General features: G+C 36.2%; 1 protein-coding gene and 1 pseudogene across 2 annotated transcripts in view; one reads left to right on the top strand and one right to left on the bottom strand.

Annotated features, from left to right (window-relative positions):
* The window catches only part of PARG (poly(ADP-ribose) glycohydrolase), a gene marked incomplete at its 3' end in the record, with an annotated part of 108,883 nt that overhangs the window by 68,747 nt on the left and 16,005 nt on the right, over positions 1–24,131 (top strand). The window contains exons 12-15 of the mRNA XM_079717639.1: positions 3,499–3,574; positions 9,107–9,254; positions 19,473–19,551; positions 21,202–21,310. Of these exons, the coding sequence (XP_079573765.1) occupies positions 3,499–3,574; positions 9,107–9,254; positions 19,473–19,551; positions 21,202–21,310 (412 nt within the window). The remainder of the gene's footprint in view (positions 1–3,498; positions 3,575–9,106; positions 9,255–19,472; positions 19,552–21,201; positions 21,311–24,131) is intronic.
* On the bottom strand, positions 1,081–1,769 carry LOC307069530 (EEF1A lysine methyltransferase 2-like; annotated as a pseudogene). Its single transcript has 2 exons — positions 1,478–1,769; positions 1,081–1,167 (listed from the first exon to the last, which is right to left on the bottom strand). The product of its transcript is annotated as an EEF1A lysine methyltransferase 2-like (transcript).

The following is a 24,131-nucleotide window of genomic DNA, read 5'->3' as shown; positions in this document are numbered from 1 at the left end:
GAGTAAGGTCAGTCTGTTGGACTGGAGCTTTACCAGAAATGTATTTGGACTCATTGATACCAGGATAAAAGCAAATCCCAATAAATAAATAGTGCTTCCCAGCTAAATTTTTTTTAATATAATTGTTTTAAAAAATATATAATTCCCCTCCCTCCAAAAATTCATGCCACTCTGTATAAGTTAGGGGTTTACTATCTGTTACATTTATTATAATTTATTTATTCTTATTCAGTAAGTAATCAGGAGAAAAAATCTAAGGAAAAATGTCATCATCAACTGCTATTAATAAAAAGGAATTTTTTTCTTTTGGTTTGCACACTTTAATGTACTTATGCTGCACCTCGTTTCAAAAAAATTTATTACAATTTTTTCTAATCACATTTCACTGCTTCAAACATTTTAATGGCTCCCCATAGACTTAGAGTAAAATCTAAGCTCTTAGGCATGGCATATGATATGGCTCCTACCTTTAATCTAAACCTCATCTCTGTCTATCTCACACATGCACTTTATATTCTAATTTACCAAATTATTTATAGGGCCAGAACCTTCATGACTTTAGATAATGTTTCCACTTCTTGAAATTCTCTCCCTCTTTACACTCTACCCACACTCAACACAATTTCCACCCAACTTGGATATTAGCTCCTCTAAGACCCTTCTTACCCCTCTTCCCCAAATCACTCCCTTTCCTATACTCAGTATATCTATTATTGCATACACCAAGCTACAGCATTAGCTATTTATGTCTGTGTCAGTCTATCCTCTATTGTACTGTGAACAACTCAAGCACAAGGTCTAAATTTTCATACTGCCAGTGCCTACCACAAGGCTTGACAGGTGGTAGTCACTTAGCAAGTTTCACTGTTACGTATATAACCTTACAAACTGAAACAGTAAAACCATCTAGGATGAAGCCTAAGTCTTACACCTCCTCCACAGCAGTCGGCAGAGCAATGATACACTACAGGCATTAACAGTGATGGTTTAGCTAGTAGTAGAACTTGTACCAAAACTCAGTTCCATGGACAAAATGCTCTTTTCAAACCATATGCAAAACACTCTTCAAAAACCATATGCTCACCTAAGAAAAGGGATATATGTCCTACTGGAAATGTAAAAAAAAATCATCTTCCTTTTATACATACAGATTTCCAGAGTTTTGAGCTAGAAGAAACCAACAGAAATCACCTAGTCAAAATCTTTAGGAAAGAACTGAAGTCCGTAAAAAAAAGTGGCTTGTTCAAGGTTGAGACAATAGCAAGAAGGGCCAAGACTAGGACTCAGGTCCCCTGGCTTCTCATTTAGTGCTTTCTCATAGCCCATGCAGCCTCCCTTTTGTACCATGTGACTTCTCAAGGTAAGTGGTACGACTGCTTTACTGCTTTGGATTTAGATAGCTAGTATCCTCAATTGCAAGATTTTTTTCTTAATTTCATTTTTAAATTTGGTTCTAACACATGAATACTAATAGTACCAACAAGTTCAACCAGGAAAACACCATTTCCAGTTCCAATATCAAGCACTGAAGCATCCAATGGAATCTTGTGTTTCTGCATCCACCTTATTAGTCGAGTCATACTCTCTTCTCCAAACCAGATTTCTCCTGTATCTCCATATTCTTGGAAAGTTTGCAGTTCTCTCTTATAGACAGCATCCCAATGCTCTCGGGTGCCCAGCGCAGACGGGGCGAAGCCATCCCCTCGGGGACTGCCCCCTCGAGACCGCGCCGCGGCCCCAGCGCCGCCGTCGTCGTCCGCGCCCAGGAATTGTTTTTTTAATATGATTTAAGCAGGTAAACGCTAGGGCAGGAAAAAGTTTTTCCTCAATCCTCTTAGGGTCCCTGGCTGGGTATGAAAATTAAACTGAGAAAGATTAACAGGAGAAAAGCATACAAATTTATTTTATATAAGTTTTGCATGATAAGGAGCCTTTATGAGGAAATGAAGACCCAAAGAAACAGATCTATGTACTTTTATGCTAGGTTTGATGAAGAATAGACAGTCATGGAGGAATGTGATATGTAAAAGAGTATGAGGTGATTGAAGTAAACTGGGGGAAACAGCAAGTTCTGGTTGTTGGAATTCTTCTTGGCATCTTTTTGTCTTCAGAGATAATAATTCTCCTTTCCTCCAGGTATAGGTAGGGTCCCTCATGTGAGGGTTTTATGGCTTGTTTCAGGTAAGAAGGGGGAGAGGGTGAGGAGGTCAGAGTGACCTTTCTGCTTCTGCCATTTTCTCAAACTTCTTCAGCTTAAAATATTCACTATGCCAAGATGCCAAATTTGGGGGTAGTTTATCTGAACCCCATAAACACCTCAGTGACCATGGTTTATGAAAAGGAAAGAAAATAATTGTGACTTACAGGTACTAGACTTACCTATCAATTTTATTAATATAAAAATACATAGATCAGGATTTCTGTAGCATGTATTTTCATCAAGACACCCCACACACATATACGGTTTCCAAACTAGTGAAAATAGAGCCCCTCTGAGAATCATATATACTTTTTTGTAAAATTTTTCTATATTTTTCCTTAGGTTGCCAACTCTAGCATAATAATAAAATTTCATAGATCTTAATTTTTTAAAATATTTTGAGAAGTTTTTCAACTTTTAAAGAGGAGAAACTTAAACTGGTGCAGCCACTATGGAAAACAATATGGAGTTTCTCAAAAAACTGAAAATAGAACTACCATATGACCCAGTAATTCCACTCCTGGGCATATATCTGAAAAATAATTCGAAAAGATACATGCACCCCAGTGTTCTTGGCAGCATTATTTATAGTTGCCAAGATATGGAAGCAACCTAAGTGTCCATCAACAGATGAATGGATAAAGAAGATGTGGTATATATGTACAGTGGAATACTACTCGGCCATAAAAAAAGAACAAAATTTTGCCATTTACATCAACATGGATGGACTGGGAGGGCATTATGCTAAGTGAAAGAAGTCAGAGAAAGACTGTATGATATCACTTACATGTGGAATCTAAAAAGTACAACAAACTACTGGGTATAACAAGAAGGATACTCACAGATACAGGGAACAAACGGGTGGTTACCGGTGGTGGTGGGTGTGGAGCAGTGGGAGGTACACACTGTTGGGTGTTATATAGGCTCAAGGATGTATTGTACAACATGGGGAGTGTAGCCCGTATTTTATAATAACTGTAAATGGAAAGTAACCTTTAAAAATTGTATAAAATATGTTTTAAAAAAGAGGAGAAACTGATATTTTGTAGGGGCAAAACAATTTTTAAAACAGTATGTTATCCCATTTTAATTTAAATATGTGTATTTTTATATTTGAATAAGAAAAATTGGGGGAGACTATCCCAAGAATGTTGAGTAAATAAGCATCTGTTTCTGACTTTTGAGATTTGGAATAGTGTCAATTTTTCTTTTATACTTAATCTGTATTTTCAGACTTTTCTGTAGTGAAATACTTACCATTAAAAAAATAAATAAGGAAATATCTTTTTAAATCGTAGATGTGAAAAACTCCTGACTCGATTGCATGTCACTTACGAAGGTACCATAGAAGGAAATGGTCAAGGCATGCTACAGGTAGGAGAATTACAGCAGTGAGGGCATGGGGGGAAGGGACGACTGTCTGTTGTCAAGCTTCCGACAGCAAAGGAAATATGAAAAGCTGTTTATTTATCTTCTAAGCTGATTTAATGCAATGAAGCATAATAGCAGAATGGAAAAAACACCGAACAGATCACCTTGACAGGCTTGGTAATACTTTTATCTGCCGATGTACGTTCTCTGTTTCTTACGTGTGCCTCTTTAAAAAGCCTTTGACAGAAAATCCAAGATCTGGACAACATCAGGCCTCATGGTTCAGATATAGCTTGTAGATTGACAGTGGGGGAAGTTCCCAGGGTATGATCTTGACAAGCTGTCACCAGGCAGTTTTGTTCTCTTTCTTTAAAGGCTCTTGCTCTGCCCTAAAAAATGACCAGCTTGAGATGTTTTTCTGTCACCAACTTTGTTTAGGTCTAGGAGGCAGACATCTAAAACATCTCTCTCCCATGTGTAATAGTTTTAGGCACATGAGCCAAATATACTTGCCAACTCTTCCCTGTTTTAGAGCAAGTAATTTTGTCCATCTGCAATCTTTGTTATTAATCTGTGTTCCTGCCATTATGTAAAAAAAAAATATTTTGGAAAAAGGAGTTAACAAATAAAACACTGTATCTAGCTTTAACTTGTTATAACACCTAACCTGAACATGTGCTTTCCTTTTGCTTTATAGTGATCTTTTTAAAAAAAATCACTAATCAGAGACGAAATGTTAGTGTTTTGTGTTCCTATTTAGAAGAGCATTGTAATCCTAATTTTCTTTGAAAGAAGCTTGTACACCATCTTGTTTATACTGAGACTAGCTGATTTTTTTCTTAGATCATTACTAAATGCTTATATAGGTTCAGAAGTTAAATAAAGCAGTTGCCTGATAATGGACTATTTGTGTGAATAACAATTTTTATTATAAAATGACTAGACTGATTTGCATTTGGCTAGTTATTATATACGTATGCTCTAAGTGCCTACATTTGTTTTAGAATGGCCTTTTATTTAGACATATTTGTATTTAAAATTTTCAAAGAGGCAAACCATGTTTTGTTTTAAATCACCTCCCAGTGATTAAAATTATAGACAAAAATAATTAGGATAACTGAATTAATATTTGTCCTGTACTTAAATTTTTTTAATATTTATATTTAACAAGTCCTTTTTCTTCTATTTAAAACAATAATTTTGAAATAAGGCTAAAATTTGTTTCGAATGACTATCACTTTTTCCCCCACATTTCCATCTTGACAAGGTTGTTTCCTACATTAACATCTTGGATTAACTGAGGGAAGCGTAATACACATGAAATAAACAAAGCTACTGGTGGTTAGCACCACAGGAATGCTGACCTTTCATTACAGTACAATTCAGCAAGGAGTTATTCAACAACATTCAAGGTTGAGATTCTCCCCACTTCCCTGGAATATATTATAGATGAAATGTGAAACCTCAGTAGATTAAAAGAATACCATAAAGGCTTCTGTTTATTTTTCTCTCTACCCATGCCAGGTATCCCCAGGAGATAGGGAATATTGTATTGCAGTGCTCCAAATCTCCTTGTGTAGCATATAAATTACATTATGCTGAGTGGCAACAACAACAAAACCTCTCTAAGGAGTGTTATCATTTCTCTCTTTTCATCAAGTTATAATTCAGAACTGAGTAAGCTGAACAAGTAGCTTTAAAGTAAAGTGAGTTAGAAAATGGCTAAAAATAAGGAAGCACTCATATGCTTGTTTTCATGTACTGGAACAGGTTTCTTACCTGCAATAGAAAGCCTTTTATTAAGAACTTTTTTAAGCAGTAGAAACTGATTTTCTAAAAGACCCCTGCTTTCAGAGGCATATTGAGTTAGTGTATTTGTTTCTGTGCATACCTTTTAAGTAATAAATGTTGGCCTTTTATTCAAAGAATGAACAGTAGCATGCACATTGAATGTATTTCATTTATCATTTCCAAGTAGTACATAGATTAGATAGAGCTTATCTTTTAAATTTAGTTATGTATCTTGTTCCAGTAACAATTAAGTTTAGCTGATCTCAGGCCTTCTTTGTTTCTCATTTGTATTCCGAATACCATGATACTTAGCCAGTCTCTCAGTTTTCAAGAGCTGCCCATTTTATTTCCTTGCTGGGTCTCACTTCTTTCCCCACTGACTTATTTGAGGCCCTAGTAGTGCTTGTCTAAACTATTCAGTATTTACCTAGCCAGCCTTTCTGCTTTTACTTTTCCAGTTCATTCTTTAAACTTTAGTCTGAATTATCTTCCTAAAACACAGATACATTTGTTCCTTTTCTTCAGAGAATCTTTCCCAGAATCCTCAGAATTAAGTAAAAATTTCTTGGACCCCAGACCAGCTCATTACCAACTTTAACTCTCCACATACTGTACACTGCAGACAGGCATGAGGAATCTGCTTACCACTCTCCTCATACAGCTCTTTACATTGGTTTTTCCTGTGTCCTTTTGCAGCTATTCCCTTAGCCTGATTGTCAGCAAAATCTCAATTGAATGCCACATCCTTTTGTAATGCTCCCGTATCCTCCCCATGTGCCAATTTTAGTTAATTGTATTATTTGAAAAGCATCAAATACATCCTAATAGGTTCTCTAATAATCATCTTATCATTCTACTTATGTGCCTCACTCTCATCTAGACTGTAAATGCTATGAAACCAGAAACCACATCTTATTCATCTTTGTATTCCATGGTTCACAGCATAATATTTCATCAATACTTGTTTAATTGAACAATTTAAGCTATAAATCACCCAATGTATAAAGACTTCATATGTAGTAGGTAACTATTTCTAATCAGTGGACTAGTTTAACCAAAATTATTTTTCTATATAAGCTAAAGTTTTAGTGTTGATTTATTATGCCAGAATATAAACCCAAATGATTCACTTTGGTAACTCATTTCAAGAACTTGTCCAGTCATATTTTTCAGTATTTTCTAAGTTCTTCTGTAGTGAAAGAAGACTACTTTATCTTCTATTAATTTCTCTCTTTTCACATATAATATTTTTACGTGTCAAAAGATTCATATTCTTGTTTTACTCTTTTGTAAAACAGGCTTCACATTACCATTTCTTATAATTGCTTTAGAGATCACAAACAAGTTTTACGAAATATCATACTTGACAATAGTCTGAAAGTATATATGAAATAATAGGAAATATATATATTAGTCTCTACAACCTGTTCTTGGCACAGAGCTCCTAAAACCCTTGTAATCTCCTGAGTGGTAAGAGCACTAGGAGCATCTTTTGTTCTAATATTTGGTCTTTGACCCCAATTCCTGACTCAGAGCTCCTAAACCCCTTGGAATTTCCTGAGTGATAGGCATGTCTTTTGTTCTAATGATGCAGCTCTTGGTGGGCTCCTGGGTAGCTTCAGGATGGGGATGGTCACCAGAAAGACTAAGCCATGATTAGAAGTTTGGAACTTTCTGCCCCACCTCCCATCCTCTGGGAAAGGGGGGAGGGACTGGAGACTCAGTTAATGATCGGTCATGAGAATGTGATGAAGCTTCCATAAAAATTTCAGAAGTATAGGATTTGGAGAGCTTTGGGGTTGGTGAACATGCGGAGGTGCTGGGAGATGACTTGTTTGGAAAGGGCGTGGAAGCTCTGTGCCCCTTCCCACATACCTTGCCCTGTGTGTCTCTGCATCTGGCTGTTCATCTGTATCCTTTCTTACATCCTTTTTAATAAATCAGTAAATGTACGTAAGTGTTACCCTGAATTCTTTGAGCTGGTCTAGCAAATCATCAAGCCCTGGGTGGGGTCATGGGAACCCCAATTTATAGCTGGTCAACTAGAAGTACAGGTGACAACCTGGGACTTGAGATTGTCATCTGAACTGGGGCAGTCTTGTAGGACTGAATCCTTAGCCTGTGGGATTTTTCACTAACTCCAGGTAGACAGTGTCAGAACTGAACTGGATTGTAGGACACCTAGCTGGTATTGCAGAATTGCTTGATGTGTGGAAAATCCACACATCTGGTGTCAGAAGTGTCGAGAGTGTGGTAGTAGTGTGAGAGTAAAGAAGAGACACAGGATTGTGTTTTTCCTAAATAGTATAGAAGCCTCTCTTACGTTACTTACTAAATTCTGGCAGGGGGCGGGAGGGGGTTGTGTATGACTGCATGTGTACACAAGTTGTGTGTATGTGTGTAATCTAACTCCCCAAATAGAAAAATCTAAGACAAAGTCAGAAACTGTTTCTTACATATTGCTCCATAGAGCCTAGCATACTGTTGGACACATTGGAGTGCATAGTAAGTTTAAGACAAACAAATAATTCTGGCAAGTTGAGTTTGCTTTCTCTTGAGGATTGTGTAACTCACTTTTATCAATAGGAGCTTGGGGATGCCACCATCATAGTACTCCATAGAAAACTTACATATAGTTTTAAACTAAATTGGAAATATTAATTTATTGAATGTTGTTAAACTAGATTTTTTTGTCTTCATTTTTCTTCCCCTTAGGTGTATTTTTTTTTTTTAAAGTTTGTAATGTTTTTGCAGTTTCGGGTTTGCAGTTGAATTTAGAAGGAAGAAATTTTCATCCCTTTATTCTTTCACAAAAGAAAAAAGTTACCAAAAAGGTTAAATCCTAAACTTTTCAAACCTTTAAGGACAAGTGTTTGATTTCTATATTATATAAGAAAGGTACAGGCTATATAGTTTGGAGATACCATGCGTTTGTTTCCAGACCATTGCAAAAAAGCAAGTCACATGAATTTTTTTGGTTTCCCAGTGCATATAAAAGTTATGTTTATACTATACTGTAGTCTTTTAAGTGTCCAATAGCATTATGTCTAAGAAAATGTCATGCCTTAATTAAAAAGTACTTTATTGCTAAAAAAATGCCAACCATCATCTGAGCCTTCAGGTCGGAATTTTTTTTGCTGGTCGAGGGTTTGAAATATCGCAAGAATTACCAAAATATGACACAGAGACACAAAGTGAGAAAATGGTATTGGAAAAATGGCACCAATAGCCTTGCTAGATGCAGGGTTGCCATTAACATTCAATTTGTAAAAAATGCAATATCTGTGAAGTGCAGTAAAGCAAAGTGCAATAAAATGAGGTATGCCTGTATAATTATATTGAAGTCATATGAAGTACATAAATGGAAATGGAGTAGAGAGTGGTGGAGAAGTGATCTTGAAACCTTTCCAGATAAAAACCTCCCTTGATTTGTGGCCCTCGGAGCACAGGTAAGGTTTATAAACAAGAGTCCATATAATTACATTGAGGCTTTTGCCTAAAAGCTCTATTTTCCATGTTCCTTCTAACATTTTGGAATCCAAAGAAATATTCAGAGATGTTAACTGCAGTGAGGTGGAAAGGGTGCAGTCAACCACAATCTGTTCTCCCTGGGAAGATCACTAATTTGGGGATTGATTTATGTGGGAAAGGAAAGGAAGATCAGAGCTTAGAGGGAGTATACTTCTTTATTATATATGTAGGTATTTTAAATTGTCATTTAACATGCCACATTTTCCCAAATAGGTGGATTTTGCAAACCGTTTTGTTGGAGGTGGTGTAACCAGTGCAGGACTTGTACAAGAAGAAATCCGCTTTTTAATCAACCCTGAGTTGATTGTTTCACGGCTCTTCACTGAGGTGCTGGATCACAATGAATGTCTTATCATCACAGGTTAGTTTTGAGAAGTCTGGACAATGGGGTAGTGTTCCCCATCTGTGATGATCTATCATGAAGACGAGAGGCCACTCAGATAGTAGCTTTTCTCTACCGTGGGCATTAGTCCCAATATTTTAATTCATTAATTTATACTTGTTCTTATTAAATTGTTACAGTTTCATTTTCATAATCTTGAGTAAGACATTTTATCCCCACTTTTTCTTTCTTGGTATCTTTATCTGAGGAACAAGGGTAAAAAATGATTAAACTACTCTCCAGTTTGAAATTTTATGATATGGTGTCCTTAAAAAGAAGATAGTGATATGTCTTTGAGCATGTATCCTATTATTATTCTTCCATTATATTTCCAAAGTGATTTGTTGTACTTCAGCATGAACACACTATGTAAGTATAAAAAACAGTTACAGTGTTTGGAGAGAGTCAGTAAAACAGTGAGCTTTATAGAAGGGAAATAAATCAGTAGCCTTATGTTTATTCTAATTTCTAATCCTAAGAGAAAAAGTGTGATTATCTTAGTGCCTCTCTTTGATTTAAGTTATTATGGGAGGAGGAGAGAAGGAAACATAGTCAGATTTATACTTTAGGCCTATTAATCAAGATTTACATTTATTTTCCCTTAAGTTTCTTTAGATTGCAATATCACTATGTCACAGTATTTTCTTGTGTATAAGCTACCCAAAAAAAATTGATGATTAACTCATAACTCTTAAGAAACTCTTAATCAGCCACTGTAGGGAAGTTAAGCCTTTTATTCAGGTACCTAAAAGAACATACCCAACAAAACAAAACAAAACAAAACAAAACATTCCCATATAAAAGCCGTAATCAACCATCAATTGCTGATGTTTTTTTCTTTCTGCAAAGGAGGATTTCTTATTTCTCCTTTGAATCTGTTGCCACTTTGAGATTAGTATAGGAGACTAACAGGCTAAGTGTAGGAGAATTTGGTTGATTGTTATTTTCAAAGATTACAATGGGATGAAAACCATCCTCTGTTAGTTTTATCAAATGTATAACTCAACTAATTTATGTCCAAAGAGGTACATGACAGAATTAAGACTCTGAGACCACACATCTCAGATACATTTGTAGGCAACCTTCAGGAGAACATCTAAATTTTGTCCCTTATGTTTTGCTTTCAGGATTCCCTCTTTGTCTTTCAACTGTTTATGATGTGTATAGGTGTGGATCTCTTTAACTTTATCCTGTTTGGGTTCATTGAATGTCTTGAATGTTTAGATACATTTGGTAAATTTTTGGCCATTATTTCTTCAAGTATTCTTTCTGTCCCTTTCTCTTCTCTCCTTCTGAGACTCCTGTTATGCATGTGTTGGTACATTTGGTGATGTCCATTGGTCTCTGAAGCTCTGTTCTTTTTTCTTCATTCTTTTTGTTTCTCAGACTGGATAATTTCCACTGACCTATCGTTAGGTTCACTGATTCTTCTGTCTGCTCTAATCTGCTTTTTAATCCCCTCAGTGAAATTTTTATTCCAGTTATTATGCTTTTCAACTATAGAATTTCTATTTGATTCTTTTTAAAAATAATTTTTATCTCTATTGAGATTCTCTATTTGTGAGGCATTATTCTCATATTTTCATTTAGTTCTTTAGATATAATTTGCTTTAATTTTTTTTAATGGATGTAAAACAGCTGACTTAAAGTTTCTGTTTAGTAAGTCCAACATCTGGGTTCCTCAGGGTGGGTCAGTTACTAATGAATACTTTTTTTCCCTGAGTATGGACCCTACTTTCTCGTTTCTTTGCATGTCTCAATTTTTTTGTTGAAAACTGGACATTTTAAATGGGGCAACTCTTGAAATCAGATTTTCTCCTTTTCCCAGAGTATGTTTTTGTTGCTGTTTGTTTAGTGACTTTCCTAATCTAGTTCTGTGAAGACTGTATTCTTTTTCATGTGTAGCCACTAAAGTCTCTGCTTGGTTAGATTAGTAGTTACCTAATGATTGGACAGAGATTTTCTTAAATGCCTAGAGTCAGTAAGTCAGTCTTTGCCAAAGGGCTCTGACTATATGTTGGGGCTTACCCTCAACACTCCACCAGGCAGTTGACACTTCCTTCCTGCTTACACAGAGCCTCAAGATCAGAGTGAGGGGAGAGGTTAGGACCTTCTCAGATCTTTCTTGAGCCTGTGTACAGCTATGGGCATGTGTGTAGACGTCTAGATTCCCAAGGATACTTAGAACTTTTCAAAGTCCCGTAAGTACTTCTCATTCCTTAGCTTTTCCTCTGAAGCTTTTTGGTTAGCCTATTTACCCCAACTGTAATCTAATGCCTCAGGCAGCTACACTGTTAAACAATTGACTATAATTGTTTTCAACAAACACCCCTGGGAATTAGGCTTTTCACCCTGGACAAAGTCCAAGTCTGGTCAAATAAAGACAGCCTTGTGAGTGAGGTCTTCCAGGGAACTAACTACCAGACAGGTCAGATGATTACAGTTCTCTGAGAATGGGGCTTTGAAGGAGCTTCAACCCTTCTCTGCCCCCTCTGGTGGCAACCAGGCTGTTTTGATTACAGGCTGTTGGTTTCTAAGGCTACGACGGAGCTTGGGAAAGTGGAATAGGAACAGGGCAAGTTAAAACACTATACAAATCACTGTGTTTACCAATATTTAGCCAATTTTTCTTTAATAAACACTCCTCAGACTGCTGCAAGCCTTTGGTTAATTCCCACAGTTCAGAAAAAGATGATTCTTACAAGTTTTGCCAGTGTTCTCATTATTTTTATGGAAGAAAGAGTGCTCTGAGATTTTTACTCCATTGTTTTTGTTGATGTGTCTGTATCTTTTGTAAGTGCTTGTGGATAAAAGGGCTTTCAAGGAGTTATTCCACATCTTTTAGATAATCCTATATTATTTCTTATAATATCCTTTTGATTCTGCTGTTTTGGTGAGATAAGGCAAAAAATAAAAATTGTTGTTTGAGTTTATGTAGGAAGTTTAGAACTTCAGCAAAGGAATTTCTTCTTTGATAGAACTGCAGCTCTTTGAAGTTAATAACCTGAAGTATTTCATCCAGAATTCTGAGGTTGTGATCCAAACTGTACTGAAATAGAAAGATAAAACCCTTTTATTCTCAGCATTGTCTCAACTCACATATTGGTTGTCTATCTGCATTTGTTGTTTATTATGTATGCAGATAAGAAGGGTGTAGTTAGAAGTTGTTAGGGGAGAAAAGAGTATAAGGAATTACAGAACAAAAAAATTAAACTGTCATAAATCCATTGTTGGGCAAATGAATACTTTGAATATTGATCTCAGACTGTTTTAGAGAGCACTGAAGTTCTGGAATGTGACCGTCTCCAGCATTTGGGTGTATCAAATAATACTTTTTTTTTTTTTTTTTTTTTTTTTTTTTGTGGTGCGCGGGCCTCTCACCACTGTGGCCTCTGCCGTTGCGGAGCAAAGGCTCCGGACGCGCAGGCTCAGCGGCCATGGCTCACGGGCCCAGCCGCTCCGTGGCATGTGGGATCTTCCTGGACCAGGGCACGAACCCGTGTCCCCTGCATCGGCAGGCAGACTCTCAACCACTGTGCCACCAGGGAAGCCCCTCAAATAATACTTTAAAAGAGTTTTAATTTTTAGCGGTTAAGCTAGATTTGAAGAAGACTGAGAACAAAAAATCCCATCAATTTTTTAGGATGAATTTACATTCTTGAAATAAAAAAGTTGGTAGAATGCAGGGCATTTTAACTCAAAGCTAATTTGTTTCATTTGCTTCACTTCTGTTGTACTAGGGAAGTAGTCCCTTGTCATCTCCCATTAATGTTTCTGTAAATAAAGAATGTAATTTCCTTGGGAATAGTAAAAGGAAAACATTGGACTTTTTTTCTTTTTTAAGCATAGTTTGTCCCCAATCTAAAAAAGCATCATCACTCTGGAGTTATATCTGGTCTCTAACTTACCTGCAGCCATTGTAAAATAGATGGAAAGTTGCAGATCCATGACTCACCTTCACACCTGTAATTACCTCAGGCTAAGGACACCCGGGGTGACTTTTAACTCAGCATTTTTCCCCATATCCACTTAACTCTATTATAGTGCCTCCTAATTAATATCTGTGATGTGATGTTTCCTTAATGGAAATGGCCATTTCATCATCTATTTGATGTTGGATTTCTGCCATCTCCCTTCTTAGGAGACTCTTAACTATGCACTGCAGTCTATCTGCCTGATCAATTCCATTCCTTCAATGATTCACCCAGGCTCAGTGAGCTAATGGCTGTGGCTGTGCTGCCTGAATCTGTAGAAGAGTTTGAGAAATTGGAAATAAATTAAATTTATCATCATTGTGGGGCATCTGGTTGGTATCAGACTTTTAAATGAATATGAAACAGGTCATGCAAACAGGCAAATACTTTTATCCAAACAGTGTTATCCCTCTACTTGCTGTGATCCTCCCTGGAGCAGTCATGAGTTAAAACCTTTCAGTAAGTATAGATTGAGGAAAAGAATTAAAGCTCCAATCTTTCCCCTTTTTCCCCTCTCTCGTGTTCCTTCACAACGTCCAGTAAAAGCTTCAATGCTAAAAGGTGTTATTGTGGTGCTGGGAGATTATTTTGTTGTTTCTGTGTGGTGAGAACATAAAGCAGATGCCTAGACATGAAACTTACTGAGCAGAATGTTGACACATTTAATATAAAACCTGCCCTCTAGTGAATCAAATCGTCCCAAACACCACAGGTCCTTAAATCTTTTGTGAGTGTCAGCAGAACTGATAGAAAAGACAAAAGCAGACACCATTGCTTATAGTACTGGTATTTTTCATAGAGTTAACAACACTAGAGGTGCCCATCACTACAACAACAGCCCAGTGCTTACTAACTGACACCAGCTCATTGGGAAAGATCCAAATAAAGTTGGAGTTTGGCTTTTCTTAATTTTTATTAATCATGGGAATGAAAGGCCAGAGTGTTTTTTTCTGCTGCATCATCACCACTGTTTTAATGATACTAATAAAAGTGGGGTAGATGGTTTTTGTATAAATCTTCTTTCTAAGGGCATAACCCATTAGTAAGTAGAATTTCTTTAATCTCCAAATATGTTTTGCTGTGTTCATCCTAAACTTTCATTACTAGTAAAAGAAAATAAGAATTTTTCTTACTACTATAAAGTCTAAGAACTCATAAGGTTGTAATGAGCTCTTGAAAAGATTTAAATGGGTTCCTTAAAAGTTTTTAACTTAGGTGAAGGTTTGCCTTTGAGTATGAAGTCTTAAGGCTATATCCCTAGAGAGAGCTACCACAACGGTCATTGTCTTCTGTCTCTTCTTTGCTGTTATCACTGTTCACCTTTGCATTTTCAGAAAAGTTTATCAGTAAATTTAAATTTAAAGCAAGCTAAGGGCATTTGTTTTTCAGAACAACATAATTTTGAAAGATGTTTACTTAGAAAACTCAGGATTTAATTTTAGAGCAAAAGCATCTGTATGTGCATTTTTGATTTCCCAAACCTGAAGGAAATAAACCTAACCTTGTTTCTGTTAGGAAAGAAGACAAAAAACATCCTAATTTGAAATAGAAGTTGATCATTGATATTTTATATCTTTCAACCACTTTTCAAAAGACAGAAGAGGTGTTTATTTTCATAATTAAGAGATCAGAGTAGGCGTTATTATTGTTATTATTAATAATAATAATAATAAACAGGGAAAATGAGGCTTGTTCACTGCAGGGCAAAAAGCAAAAGAACAGGATTATTCCCGGCTGTCTTTATTCCCAGTCAGGCCAGTAGACCACATATCTTTTAAACCCCACATAAATAGAGTCATATATCTTTGGTTTCTCTACTCCCTTACAAAGTTAAGTCTGATGACACCAATACCAACCTGTGTATGGTATTGAAGGATTTTAAACTCGTCTTATTTGGTTTTCTAAGCTATTCTATGAGGTAAACAATATAAGAATTATTGACAAGCCTAATTTTTAGACGTTGAGATGAAGTCCAGTGAGATTTGGTTACTTAAGGATTCACTTTGGGTTCCTCGTGACTCTTAATCTCAGTGTGATGCTCTTTTTGCCATGCCACACTGTCTTTGTAAATGAATTTTTTAATATGTCAATTATATAATACTTAGTCCAGATTAAGTATTTCTGTATTAAGTATTTCTGTATTAAGTATTTCTCATTATTTTAACCTCAGTGTTCTTCCTGTTTCGGTCCTTAATTATGTTTATGCAGCAAGTACTTACTCAACTGCTTCTATATTTTTGCATTACAAGATGCTAATGTAGGCACACATGTTAATAATATATAATCCCTGCCCTTGAGAAGCTGTCAGTCTAGTGAAGGAATCAGATTATTGAGGTATAATTGACATACAACAAACCGTATATATTGAAAGTGTGCAATTAGGTAAGTTTTGACATATGGCTATGCTCATGAAGCCATCTTTTTGCCTATGTTTTAATTGGGTTGTTTGTTTTTTTATTCTTGAGTTTGGAAGTGCTTTATATATTTTAGGTAAGTCTTTTATCAGACATATGAAGTATGTCTTTTCATTATCTTAACAATGACTTTTGAAAAACAGAAGTTTCTAATTTTGAAGTCCAATTTATTAATTTGGGTTTTGGTTTTTTTGGTTCTTTCTGGTTTGATTACTGTAGCTTTATAATAATTCTTGAAATCAGGCAGAGTGAGTCCTCTAACTTTGTTCTTCTTCAGAGTTGTTTGTTGAATTTTAGAATGAGTTTGTCAATATCTACAGAAAAGCTTGCTGAATTTTAATTAAGATTGTTTTGAATCTATAGATCAATTTGGGAAGATGACTTTTTTAAACAATTGTATTGAAGTATAGTTGATTTACAATGTTGTATTAATTTCTTCTGTACAGCAAAGTGACTCAGTTATATACACACACACACACACACACACATATTTTCATATTCTTTTCCATTATGGTTTGTCAGAGGATATTGAATATAATTCCCTGTGCTATACAATAGGACCTTGTTGTTTATCCATCCTACATATAATAGTTTGCCTCTGCTAATCCCAAACTCCCATTCCTTCCCTCTTCTACCCTCCCTTACCCTTGACAACTACAGTCTGTTCTCCATAGAGTCTGTTTCTGTTTTGTAGATATGTTCATTTGTGTCATATTTTAGATTCCACATATATGTGATATCATACAGTATTTGTCTTTCTCTGACTTACTTCACTTAGTATGATAATCTCTAGGTCCATCCATGTTGCTGCAAATGGCATTATATCATTCTTTTTGATGGCTGAGTAATAGTCCATTATATATAAATGGACGATATATACATATCACATCTTCTTTATCCATTCATCTGTCAATGGACATTTTGGTTGTTTCCATGTCTTGGCTATTGTAAATAGTGCTGCGATGAACATAGGGGTGCATACATCGTTTTGAATTATAGTTTTGTCTGGGTATATGCCCAGGAGTGGGATTGCTAGATCATATGGCAACTCTATTTTTATTTTTTTGAGGAACTTCCATACTGTTCTCCATAGTGGCTGCACCAGTTTACATTCCCACCAACAGTGTTAGAGGGTTCTCTTTTTTCCACACCCTCTCCAGCATTTGTTATTTGTAGACGTTTTTAATGATGGCCATTCTGACCATTGTGAGGTGGTACCTCATTGTAGTTTTGATTTGCATTTCTCTTATAATTAGCAATGTTGAGCATCTTTTCGTGTGCCTATTAGCCGTGGGAAAACTTGACTTCTTAACAATATTTAGTCTTTGACACATGAATGAGGTATCTTTATATTTATTTAGGTCTTATTTAATTTCTCTCAGTCATATTACATACTTTTTATTGTATACTTCTTTTACATTTTCTCAGACTTACCTCTAAGTATTTCATATTTTTTGTTATTGTAAATGTAGTTTTAAAATTTCAGTTTTTGACTGCTCGTTGATACTGTGTAGAAATATAATTGATTTGCAGATTGCAATTTAATATGTTAATTGCTCTGCTGATGCTGTATGCAGAGTACTGCAGAGCACAAAGAAGGAACAACCAACTGTACTTACAGTGTCAAGGAAGCCTGACAGAAACAACATTAATTTTGTAGTTATTTTCTTGATTTGTAGCAGACTATCTTACCCAAAATACTAGGTGAATTTATAGTAATTAAACTGTAAATTATTTAAAATTTTGAAAAATTATTTTTAAGAAACAGTGTGCTCAGTAATAGACTAGAAACTAGTATTGAGATTAAATCTTTTAAGTTTTTATTATGGAATATTTTAATCATTTATAAAAATAGAATAGTATTTTTCATAGCTTTATTTAATATTTACTTATATTGTATATCTATGTTTATATTTGTATATGTATGCAAATTTTCAGATCTACCAGAAAAGTTGCAAGAATAATACAAGGAATTTCCATATAATTTTCACCCAGATTCACCAGTTTACATTTCTGCCCCATCTGCTATATCATTCTTTCTCTATTTTCTTTTCCTGAACTAGGAGTATATTGGAGACATTCTGCCCTTTTACCCCAAATATTTTATTGTATATTTCCTAAGAACTAGGACATTCTCTTACATTAGCACAGCATAGTTAATCAAAATTAGGAAATTTAACATTGATAAAATACTATTAGCTAATCCCTAGTCAATATTCTATCAATTATCCTAATTATATCTTTTGTAGCTTTCCCCCCACCCAGTCTACAGTCCAGTCCAGGATCAGACCTTGAATAGACTTGTCATGTATCCTTTAAACTGGGACAGTTTCTCAACCTTGTGTTTGTTCACCTTGATATTTTTAAAACATTGAAGCCAGTTACTTGGTAGAATATCTCTTTTGGGGGGTTTGCCCAGTGTTTTTTCATAACTAGATTCAGTTTATTCATTTTGGTAGGAATCCCAGTGAAGTGTATCTTTTGAAGAGAAAAGTAGTACCGTAAAATTCGCATATAACTTATATGTGTATATAACTTCAGTCAGCCCTTTGAATATATATTTCCTTCATCTCTGGGGACCACCTCTGTGGATTCAACCAACTGCAGATTGTCTAGTACTGTAGTATTTACTATTGAAAAAAATCTACAGTGTAAGGGAACCCGTGCAGTTCAAACCCATTTGTTTGAGAGTCAACTGTACTAAAAATATTATTAATCTTAGTTCTCAATGTTGTCTTGTTTCTATTTCCTTTTTTAATATGTGAAAAGTATAATCTTGCTCAAGTTTTCAGCTTTTGATTTTACTGTTTTGTTGATTCTTATCAGGTCAAGTAATTATTGAGTTGACCCTAGGAGTTGGAATGAGCTTATTTACTTAGTTAAACAGAACACTTTTGACACCATCCCTTTTGATATGTTCAGGTCCAGTGAATTAGAAATCTATGTTTTATGCCAAGCTTGGTACATCTTCTCATCAGATGAATGTTAATTATGCTTTTTTCCCTCCCTGTCTTCTCAGGCATAATATCCTAGTTTTACAAACTCCTTTGAGGTACCTTGCCTGTTGATAGGCAAATCCTAAATTTAATTTTATTGACACTTTTCTTAGAGAACGTTTTTATGTAAAATTTATTTTTTCAAAACACAAATAAAAAACCATCTGATCACTGACATTGAAGACAGTGGACTTTTTTTTTTTTTTTTTTTGCGGTATGCGGGCCTCTCACTGTTGTGGCCTCTCCCGTTGCGGAGCACAGGCTCTGGACGCGCAGGCTCAGCAGCCATGGCTCACGGGCCCAGCCGCTCCGCAGCATGTGGGATCTTCCCGGACCGGGGCACAATCCCGTGTCCCCTGCATTGGCAGGCGGACTCTCAACCACTGCGCCACCAGGGAAGCCCGACAGTGGACTTTTATAAAACACAATCTTTATGTACTCCTTATAAAAGAAAAAAATGAGTGTGACAGACATTTTGTTTTCTTTGTTGATTGGGACATTGATTCACTGTATGATAATTGCGGTGGCATTTGAAGGCATTGTTTTTTTCTTTATGGGAAGTAATAACAAGTCATTAAGACCAGCGGGGTTTTTTATTTGTTTGTTTCTTAACAGAGACTGTTTAGAAGGTGCAGTTCTTAAGAAATTTTTTTCTGGGGGCATTGGTGGTGGGATGAATTGGGAGATTGGGATTGACATACATACGCTAAGATGTATAAAACAAATAACTAATAAGAACCTGCTGTATAAAAAAAATAAAATAAAATTCAAAAAGAAAAAAAATTTTTTCTGAAAAAAAATTATTTGTTTCAGGTACTGAACAGTACAGTGAATACACAGGCTATGCCGAAACATACCGTTGGGCCCGGAGCCATGAAGACAGGAGTGAAAGGTGAGTTCATTTCTGACGTTAGCATCTCGTGACCAAAAGCTAAGGAATGTGGGTTTGACCCTGATACAGTCTGTCTCCCATCTATTCTTATTTCAGAAATATAATTTTCTTCTTAAATTCAATAGCACAGTTTCATTAGTAGTTAAAACAGTATCACCATCTCCATATGCCAAAGGGAACAACAGAGAAAAGCCAAATGTCTAAACCAAGAAGAAGGGCACAGCTCAGCTGCTAATTGTAAGCAGCCAGTGGAGATTAACTTCCAAGGTCGAACTAATTAGAGCTTAAAGCCTTTAAACAGCTTATTTAGTTATCCTTACCTTTTCTGTGAGATTAGGTTAAGTGGGGGAAACCTATGCTGGGACAATTTGCCTGATGCCACAAACAGTTGATAGCAGAACCTATGTTGAATTTTGCTGCTGCAGTCTCCTAGTTTATTGAAATATATTTTTACACTTTGACATTTTTGCTTTCCCACTAAGTTGGTTTACCAGAGGTAAATTTTTACAGAAAATGTGTGTGGCCTATGTATGTGTGTTTCAATGCAAAAGAACCATTGTGGCAGAAAGAATCAGCTATTGCCCATGTAGCCAAACAACCTTATCTTTGTAATATCTCAAGTCCAGTCCCTAGTCTCTTTCCCTTTGTTTTGGTTAAAATATGTGGTTGCAACAATTATCTGTGTGAATGTTTAATTCCTGATAATTATTTACAGACTAACATGAAGGTTTCTGTGGGTACTCTTCAATGTGAAAAGTTGACTGCCATATCAGTATATGCATGTTTGTAAAGAGATGAAATATTTGGAATTTCACATTTCCAGAATCACCATCTCAGCCAGTTTTTCCTGTCTCCTTGGGCAAATTGTTATCGTCTGCTTTGATTTCTTTGCCTTTTTAAAAATAGTTTTGCCCAGTCAGCAACTGAGCACAGTAGGTAGAATTTTGTACTGAATTATTACACATTTTTTTACAGAACTTCTTGGGATTCGTTTTTGGACAATAAATGGTCATGTTACAAACTCAGTGACTTAGAGCAGTTCTTTCAGAACAAAGGAGGAATGAGCTCTTGTTGAGATACAAAGGCCATGTCTTTAGTATTGGAGGAAAACAAAGAACTAAATTCCTTTCGTTTGCCCCCGAAATCTTTTTTTTTTTTTTTTTTTTGCGGTACGCGGGCTTCTCACTGTTGTGGCTTCTCCCGTTGTGGAGCACAGGCTCCGGACGCACAGGCTCAGCGGCCATGGCTCACAGGCCCAGCCACTCCACGGCATGTGGGGTCTTCCCGGAACGGGGCACGAACCCGTTTCCCCTGCATCGGCAGGCGGACTCTCAACCACTGCGCCACCAGGGAAGCCCGCCCCCGAAATCTTTTAACCTCGAAGATTCATTGTTAATGATGTGTCTGTATATAATACATACTATTTTTTCATTTTACTGTTTAATGCCTGGCAGTCCACAATATGTATCCCTTGGAATTTAAAAATAAAATGGTGTTTTTCTACCCTCCTGATTTGCTGAGATATATACCCACTGGTTTGTTCGTGATGTATTAACCCTGCCAAAGTCTCAGAAACCTGACCCTTGTGAGGGTTTTATTTTGTGAGTACCTTTCCCCATTCCTCATTTTCCCCCATCTGTCCTGCCCCAGGGACGACTGGCAGCGGCGCGGCACTGAAATCGTCGCCATCGATGCCCTTCACTTCAGACGCTACCTCGACCAGTTTGTGCCTGAGAAAATCAGGCGCGAGCTTAACAAGGCCAGTAACCTTATTTCTTTGTTCATCTGGCAGCTGTCATCTATTTACTGCCATTTTATTAATGCTGAAATTAATGCTTTCTGGTAATTCTTGCAGTGTCAGTACGTCTGCCCACAGTTCTCCTGATTTAATGGGTCTGTCAGCTTGTACAGGATGTACTTTCCATTTCGTAATTGTTTGATTACTGATGCCAGATAGACTGTTGCTTGATATTAAGCCCCACACATGCATTTATCTCATCAAGTACATTTAGTTGCTTTGGAACATTATCATTGTAAAACCATATAGAAATGAATGAACCCTGAAAGTTTTTATCAGACCTGCCCAATGACATTTTTCGCTACAAGGTGTGCTTATCAGGATTAAAACAGATAAAACATGAAAGTCAAGTCACTATTGTTCTAGTATGGGTAAGACTGACATGTAAATTATTTATTTATTTGGTAATTTGACATATTTATGATGGAATCTGTGGTTTTCTGTGCTACTTAGTTTTGTCTCCTATAGTCATTTTCTTTTTTTTTCATTGTGTTACAGAAATAGAAAAATGAGCCAGACCCATTGTTAGTTTAAATTTTTACTACTGTTAACCATAGTAAATAAACTGTCATACAATAGTGTTCTAAGTCTATTCTCTAGATAGATAGGGCCTTACCAAAACAGTTGATGTCTTTAGTTCCTCAAATTACTCTCACAGCCAAGAAGACTGACCCAGTTCTGAAAACCATTGTTTTAACTTCCATGAGTAGGATTTGGTCATGAAATTCATTATAAAGATAATGAGGTTGTGGTTTTGCATGACTACCCATGTGCCAATCCCTACACAGACTTCTGGCAATGACAGCAGACTAGGTGTACCATTGCAGGTGGACTGGGACTGCCCTTGGATTGGCATGTGTGGCGTTCAGTATATCATCTTCACATCTTTTCCCTGGGTCTTACCACAGGAATGGCCTCTCTGTGGTGTTCTGCATATCCCAGCTCAACCGCCTTGCCTCTCAGATTGTTAGTAAAATAACCAAATAATCCAGAAAGACTTTAGTACACTTAAAACTTAGTGGATATTTCAAATATAATTACATTTATTATCATATTCTAATGTATTCAAGAATCTAATTTACTGTTAAACATGTTTTTTAATATATAATTTATTAGGTTATTTTAATGTTTGAAGTTCTCAAAGGAATCTCATAAAAGTTTGAAGAGTAAATGCGCTATTTTCCAAAGTTCAACTTACACACATATTCCAATTTTCTTTTAAGTAATTCCTCATAAAAGCTATCCAAAAAGACTGTTCTTTGCTATATCAACAGATATAATTTCTCTTTTACCTGATATTACTGAGGAATATCTTTTATTATATTGGGTACCTTTTAATTGTGAGCTTGCTTTCACTGTTCTAAACTGTTGACTTAAAGCAGTTGTCTCCAAGCACATGATGTTTTCATTACATAGCAAGCATATCAAGTAGAATAAGAAGATTTACATTTAGCTTTTCATCAGATGTGTATGTGAATTTGTCACATGATCACTGATACTAGAAGACATTTATATAAGCAGTAGGTATGGGTCCCCCCCCCGCCTGCCCACAATTCATATGTTGAAGCCCTTACCCGAGTAGGTCAGAATATATAGAGATGTGATTAAGTTAAAATGATGCCAGGGAGCGCCCTAATCCAATCTAACTAGTATCCGAATAAGAAGAGGAGATTAGGGCATACAAAAAAAAATCAGGGGTGCATGCCCACAGAATAAAGATCATGTGAGGGCAGAGCATGAAGGTGACCATCTGCAAGCCAAGGAGAAAGGTCTCAAATGAATTCAAACATGCTGACACCTTGATCTTGAACTTCTAGTCTCCAAAACTGTGAGAAAATTAATGTCTATTATTTAAGTCACTCAGTCCATGGTATTTTGTTATGGCAGAGAAATACATGAAAAGTTTGGAGAGAAGCATATGAAAAGTAAATGTATTTAACCATTATCATACATTAACACACATTTAAAGGCTCCCTTTTTTTTAACATTTTTTTAAAAGTATTTATTTATTTATTTTTGGCTGCGTTGGGTCTTTGTTGCTGCACGCAGGCTATCTAGTTGCAGCAAGCAGGGGCTACTCTTCGTTGCGGTGCGTGGGCTTCTCATTGCGGTGGCTTCTCTTGTTGCAGAGCATGGGCTCTAGGCGCATGGGCTTCAGAAGTTGCGGCACGTGGGCTCAGTAGTTGTGGCTTGCAGGCTCTAGAGCGCAGGCTCAGTAGTTGTGGCGCACGAGCTTAGTTGCTCTGCGGCATGTGGGATCTTCCTGGACCAGGGCTCGAAAGCGTGTCGCCTGCATTGGCAGGCAGATTCTTAACCACTGCGCCACTAGGGAAGTCATAAAGGTTCCCTTTTTTTTCATGATAACATTTATATTCCCACAAATACTTTCCTGGAGGAGCTAGATCATTCACTTTTAGAAATTATCTATAAATATGATCTTTTTAAAAGATAACACTGGACATAAGTAAATCTTCTCTTTTTAAATTGCCCATGGCTAACTGATACTCTCTACGTTTACTTGGATAGCACTAACCTTCAGTTTCCCCTCCTCAAAGACACCAGAAATTTTAAAGATGTGAAGCCTTGGTATATGTGAATAGGTTAAGTTAGTTGTAAGTATTACCAACACTGAAAAACATTTATTTGTACAATATAGAGTCCTTATGAGACATACTTTATAGAAAAAGACTGAGTCTTTAAATAACCTGGCAATAGAAGTTTTATTTCATTCAAGTCAGATTTTTTTTGTTGTTATCACCAAATTTGGAAGGGGATTGTTATT

Source organism: Hyperoodon ampullatus (assembly GCF_949752795.1).
Source record: "Hyperoodon ampullatus genome assembly, chromosome: 1".
Classification (NCBI taxonomy): Eukaryota; Metazoa; Chordata; class Mammalia; order Artiodactyla; family Ziphiidae; genus Hyperoodon; species Hyperoodon ampullatus.
The sequence above is the reverse complement of the archived record's forward strand: the minus strand, read 5'-3'. Positions and strand labels throughout refer to the sequence as shown.